This window comes from Dendrobium catenatum, unplaced genomic scaffold, assembly GCF_001605985.2.
Source record: "Dendrobium catenatum unplaced genomic scaffold, ASM160598v2 fragScaff_scaffold_1297, whole genome shotgun sequence".
In the NCBI taxonomy this organism is placed as follows: Eukaryota; Viridiplantae; Streptophyta; class Magnoliopsida; order Asparagales; family Orchidaceae; genus Dendrobium; species Dendrobium catenatum.
The window spans coordinates 682095-688592 of record NW_021319759.1 but is presented as its reverse complement, the minus strand read 5'-3'; the positions used below and the strand labels follow the sequence as shown (position 1 = coordinate 688592).

Here is a 6498-nt window from a genome sequence, read left to right as displayed (position 1 = left end):
AACGCCTTTACCTCCTCTTCCTCTCGCTAGATCGGCTAGTCAATCTGTTCCGACAGGTATGCTTTTCTCCATATTGCTATGCCGTTTTGGTGTTCGAACAGCTTCTTTCGCTCGTTATTACTCCTTGAAGCTTGGTTTTTCGCCGAATCTTTTGTTCAAGCCCGAATTTGTTCAAGCTTTGTTCTGTCGCCGAATATTTGCTCAAGCCCTAAACTTCGTATGGCTTCGATTTCCTGCTTTAATCTTCTTCAGAGATGCTTTAGTTCAGTTCAATTTCTGATATTCTTTAGTTCAGTTCAATTTCGATTTCCTGTTTTTGGCCGAATATTTGTTCAAGCCCTAAATTTTTATGTTGACTTGCAGCATTTTAGGTTGATTTTCTGAGTTGCTTTAGATCGATTATTTTACCAACAGCTATACACTGAACTGAAGGTTGTTTGATTAAATTCATTTCAGTTGATTTCCTGACATGGTTTAGTTGATTTCATTTCCTGAAATTATTTAAATCAACCTTAATTTTTTTTTTTCTGTTACTTTTATTTGTGTGATTCCTTTATGTATTAGCTTGTATGATTTCAGTAAATTTGGCAGCGATATGAGTTCAAGCTGGTCAACACAATCCATGAGAAGCCAAGACAATCCAATATATTATCGTTGCAATATGCAATGTCAAATATATACGTGCTACAAAGCTAATAATCGTGGCAGGAAGTTCTATCGATGTCCCCGGAATAGATCGGAAGATGATTGTCGCTATTTTCGATGGATTGACGAAGAGAATTCTGAAGTAGACGATGTCAATCGCTTTAGGAGCGCAAAAGCATCAGACTTTCACTTGAAACATGCGGGCACAATGATATCAGAGTTAATTCAAATTAAATTCTTATTGGTTATCATAATTTTACTGGTTGGTGTTGCCATCCATTCTATGTTGAAACCTTGTAATTGTAAGTAAATGTAAGTGATCCGTGTACTAGTTCTGTTTGAGCAATGTACCAACTTGTGATGAAAGTAAAAACGTTTTATGTACTAGTTCTGTTTGCCATCCATGTACCAACTTGTGATGAATGTAAAAACGTTTGAATGCAAAAAAATTATGTACTAGTTCTGTTTGCCATCCAGTCTATTGTCAGATGGGCTCCCTGTACAAGATCTTTTTGATCCATTTAACAAGTTGTGTATGAATGTAACAACGTTTTATGTACAAGTTCTGTTTTATGTAAAAACGTTTTGCAGTTTTACATCACGGCTATAAATGTACCAACTTAAGTCCATTCCAAGAGATGCTTGCAATTTTAGTAAGATCGGATGTTACTGGAGTAATATGCCAACGAGTTCTTCACTCTTTCCACTCTATATTTCAACAAATGCTAAAACGAAAAATTCATATAATGTGAATTGGAAAGAACACAATAGTACAGGAACATAAATCGAACATATTCCCAAGCAACCATAATAATCAGAAGAAGTTCGAAGCCTACGTGCACCGATCTACAAGTAGAAGTAGAAGAACGGTCGTATATACAAGGGCATGCACTGGTTCAGGGGAGAGAAACCAATGTCGAGAAAAAAAAAACTAGAACAGGCACTTCGTCAGCGTTTTCTAGTTTTACATCACGGCTGTAAATGTACCAACTAATGTTAATGCAGTTTTTGAAAACATAATCTTGATATGGCTCCTTCATATGCCATTCTGTATCTGCATAAAAAACTGTTGTTTAGCTTTAAAAAATGAACAAAGCTTTTAATGAAGTAAGACTACATACCTATAACTATAATATAGCTCGTCCACATAGGTGTGCCACAAAGTGTGATGCTTACTACCTACAAACGCTGCAACATGTTTACATGGTAAGCCTGAAATCTGCCAAAAACCACAAGTGCACGTATGATTCTCTATGTCAACTTCATGTCGCTCAGATAGCCCTTCAACCTCAGCTTTTGTTGCAGTTGATTGTCTTATAATGAAGTGCTCTTTTCTAGTTGTAACATCTCTAATGTATTCATCCACACAAGGAACAAGAGGACCTCTCCAAGAAACAGCATTTGACTTTCGATGAGCACGTTGTTCCATCAACATACCACGAATCATATCAATCAGATCAACAACAGGCTTACTTCTTGCCTCCTCTACCCAAGAGTTAAAGGATTCATCCATATTATTCGTGTTGTAGTGGTTCCTAATATGGTTTGAAAATGTTGCTTTCGACCATTTATAGGATAATGATGTCAAGTATGAATGAACTTGTGGATTAATGTTAAATATTTGTTGTAACTTCGAGTTAAACTCATGTGAGCTATAACAATTAGCAGCAGTCCATACCAATTTTTGCAAACTGTGGCTATCATCACAACGAAAAGTCTTTTCAGATTTTTCCAAAGGTGTCGCATACATACTCTGTGCTCGGCATGAGGAAAGACAGTTTTAATTGCTTCACCAAGCCCTTTCTCCATATCTGAAATAAATGCTAAATGTTCTATATGAACATCAAAAGATTGGGACAAATTCATAAGAAACCACTCCCAACTCTTCTTCGATTCAGATTCAGCAACGGCAAATGCAATATTAAATAAACCATTATTCCCATCCAACGAATTAGCAGAAAGGAGGACGCCTAAATATTTTGATTTTAGATGGCAAGCATCAATGCCAATTAAATATCGACAACCGGCAAGGAAACCATCAATGCAAACCTTGAAGCTAACAAAAAACCTCTTAAATGAGCCATTTTGTTTGTCACATTGGTATGTTATATGTGAACCAGGATTCCTATTCAATAACTCTGACCTCAATGTCGGCACCCATTTGTAGTTATCATCAACTGAACCAAACATTTGCTCTCTTGCTAACTCCCTTGAACGCCATATTTTCATGTATGGTAAAGATAATCCAAAAGTGGTCTCTAAGTTATTACCAATATCCTTTGGAGTAACATCAGGATTCCTTTTCACAATGTCCTGAATTTCATGAGCAATCCAGCTTGAGGTAGCTTGTTTGTTCCCAGCTCTGTTAACTCCTGGACATAAATGTGTCGAGAGTAATTTTCTAACTTCAAAAGAATGGCCATCTGAACATAAAGAGGCGCGTATTCTCCATGGACAACCACGATATGTGCATGTAGCAATAACTCTTGATTTGTCACTTGCCTTTATTCTAATTGCAAAGTTCTGTAATATTGCATTAGAACGAATAGCTTGCTTGAAACTTGACGAATCCTCAAAACGGGAACCTACACATAAAATATTTGTTTCTTCAACTCCACCCACAAATGAAGCATCATACAAACCATCTACTAATATGTCATTGTTCACCGTATTCGTGGCACTTACATCTTGCACACAGCCACGTTGAGTTTCATCCGTATAAATCATACCTTCTTGATGATCTATCACTACAACCACCACCTCAACTTTGTTGACATTGCGGGAACCTAAAAGCATGTCAATCACATCATTCTCACTTTTAATTGGCATGTACATTTTAGGCGATGTTCCACTAATATGATAATGTAGATCATAGGCATGACCCCTAATCCACTGGCAAATTGCTTCGGTCTGTTCTTTCAATAACAACAAATTAATGTGACTTCTTTCAAATTTCAAAGTTTTCTGATTTCCACCGACATATTTCATCCTATTTTGACCCTTCACCTCAGTCCAGCATCCTCCAAATTTTAAAAGAATAGAGCACACATTGTTGCACTCCATATCTGTAAATAAAATTAAAAAGGGATTCTATTAAACAATTATAAATGATAAAACAAATTTATATGATAAAACAGATTAACTGTTTCGGCTTCCCATAAAACACATTGTTGCACTCCACTAATATAACTAAAGATTAATAAAAACAGAGCAGAGGAATCATATTTCGGCTAAGGTCCATAGAAGCTTTTCTGTTTCGCATACTTCGTCAGTTAGTCAGAACCTATTTTGTCGCTAATTCAAGTGCAGAAGGCGACGGAGAAGGTTGGATGGAGAAGGGAAAAAAACTTAAAAATAACAGAACCAAACTATACGAACTGAAGCCGACGCGAACATTTTCATGCCTGTATCGGATGTCGAAGCTGAATAAGAGGAGAAGGTTGGATTCGCTAACAGTGCGTTCAGAGAGAAGTTCGCCAAGAAGTCGCGAACTGTGTGATTCACGTCAAGAGAAGAAGCTGCTGTAAGTTCCCGCCCTTTTTCGCGATTTTGTGTTGACGGGAGGCGACGGGGAGGTGACGGAATGTTATTTTTGATGAGAATAAGGGTTTGAAGGTGGTATAGAGGTAAATAGAAAAGTTTAGGTGTTAGGTATGTAAATAGACTTGTTTTAAGCGTTAGGTATGTAAAAATCCCTAAAATTTTATTTTCAAAATCAACCCTCCTTAAAAAAGAATTACTGTGTTCAAAATTCTTCTCCGGACGCCGGTCAGAGACTCGCTACCGCCGCTCGCCCGCATGGCAATCGTCACGTGCAACGCATGATTTCCATGTGTCGGCGTAACGACGCGTAGCATCGTCACGTGTCCGATTTCAACTTTCCTCAGTGGCGCTAGCGGGCCATGAACCCAACCTATCCAAGCCAGTAACGTGGTGATTACGTGTATGGCAAGGTCAGCAAATATTGTGGATGGATGAGTTGGACCGGATGCTATTTTGCTCAAATTTCTTTATTTTTCATATATTTCTAATCAAATTTAAGCATAATTTGAATTTATAATTTTATTTAAGTATATTTATTAGTTTTAATCAAACTTATCGGGTACAACTAACTGTCTTTATTTCCACCGTTGGATGCTTAATAGTTTGCATATAAATCCAGCACACTTGTTGACTTGTTGTGTCTCAAGGCATGAAAAAATACAAAAGCATTACTTGAAGCTTTTTCCCATGATATTTTTTTTCTTTTTTTGTTATTATTTCAGTTACTATTGCAAGGTTTTTTTTTCATGGTATCAGAGTTGATTACTTAATAATTGTGTGGCATATTTCTATCTCAAATGAATACCTCTGATCTTTATAAGACGTCGTTGTATGCACGAGAAAATGATAGTCTCAGCTCTCTGCTTATAGAATTTCACATTCTATCTCAATTAAAGCTTCGTATGAATTATGCGAAAAACATGATAAATAACCCTTTAACAATAGAATCATCTTGTATGGAGATCTCAGATACTTATAAGTTTTCACAACAAATGGCTTTGATGGTTTCCTCACTGGTATTATCCCACATCCTCCTAAATATTTGATTGCAACAAATATCAATCCTGCTCCTAATCCTACTTATAATCAATGGGTAATAATAGACAAAAATATCACCTCATCTCTTTATTCAATTATTTCAGTTTCTCTATTACTATATGTGCTCAATTTAGAAACATGTCATGAAGTGTGACTCACACTTGATAAAAGGTTGCAATCTTCCAATTGGTCTCACATTCTTTAACTCAAAAGAGAATTTCATCATTTAACCATGAAAGATGAAATTATGACTCAATATTTGTCCAATGTTAAAGCCAAAGTAGATGCAAATTTTGTAGTAGGCAGTGTAACTGATCCAGAGGACATTATTTTATACACCATAAATGATCTTCCGCCATCATATCAAGCCTTCAAAACAATCATTCATACAAATCTACAACCTCTGAGCCTTGATGATATCTATTTATTCTTCTGTACCAAAGAAGTTAATTAGGCTGTTGAGGCTCCACGTGAAGTGCATATTACATAATAGAGCTTTTGATACAACTCGTGGTCGTTCTAGAGGCAGAGCTCCATATATATATATTCTAAATGTGGTTGTTCTGATGTCCATGGATGTAGCACTTTCTTCAATAGAGCTATTTTTCCCTCTAGTCCCTTGGTTAAGTGTCAGATTTGTTTGAAAAAGGAATATAATGTTGTCAATTGTTGGCTTTGCATTGATCTAACGTATCAATCTACTTTATTATATTCTTTTTACCTTTGCTACTAGTATCATACTACCCAATTAAGATCACTAGTTTCTAGACACTGGTGCCACTTCTCACATTACACCTGAAATCTATGAGAAGGAAGAGGAAACAGAGATTAGGAAAACTAGAACTTCATTACCTTAACATTTAGCATACAGAGCTTTAAATAGATATCTAATACAAGAAGGTACATAAAGTAAATACTAGCTAATTTAGACTAATGATAGCTTGACAAGTGTCCTCTAACAGTCCCCCTCAAATTGATCATGAGGTGACCGAATGGTCAATTTGTTTCGTAGTAATTGAAACTGTTTGAGCGGGAGCGATTTGGTAAGAACATCGGCAAGTTGGTCGGCTGAGCTGACGTGAGCTATATGTATTTCTCCTTTTTTAATGTGTCCGCTTATGAAATGATAATCTATCTCGATGTGCTTGGTTCGAGCATGGAAGATCGGGTTGTTTGAAAGGGCAATTGCAGAGGTGCTGTCACAAAAGATTGTCGTCGGAGATGTTTGAGGAATCTGAAACTCGGCTGCAAGCCGGCGAAGCCACAAGATAT

General features: G+C 36.6%; 1 protein-coding gene across 1 annotated transcript; it reads right to left on the bottom strand.

Annotated features, from left to right (window-relative positions):
- Window positions 1-2288: 2288 nt before the first annotated feature.
- Window positions 2289-3708, bottom strand: LOC110108909. The gene is made up of 2 exons (XM_020839764.2): window positions 2398-3708; window positions 2289-2297 (listed from the first exon to the last, which is right to left on the bottom strand). Exons 1-2 carry the CDS (start codon window positions 3706-3708, stop codon window positions 2289-2291), a joined length of 1320 nt encoding a protein of 439 aa, XP_020695423.2.
- Between the last annotated feature and the right edge of the window lie 2790 nt (window positions 3709-6498).

Bases quoted from the DNA above. Each gene is read 5' to 3' on its own strand.
- LOC110108909 (XM_020839764.2), bottom strand. From the start codon at position 3,708: ATGGAGTGCAACAATGTGTGCTCTATTCTTTTAAAATTTGGAGGATGC.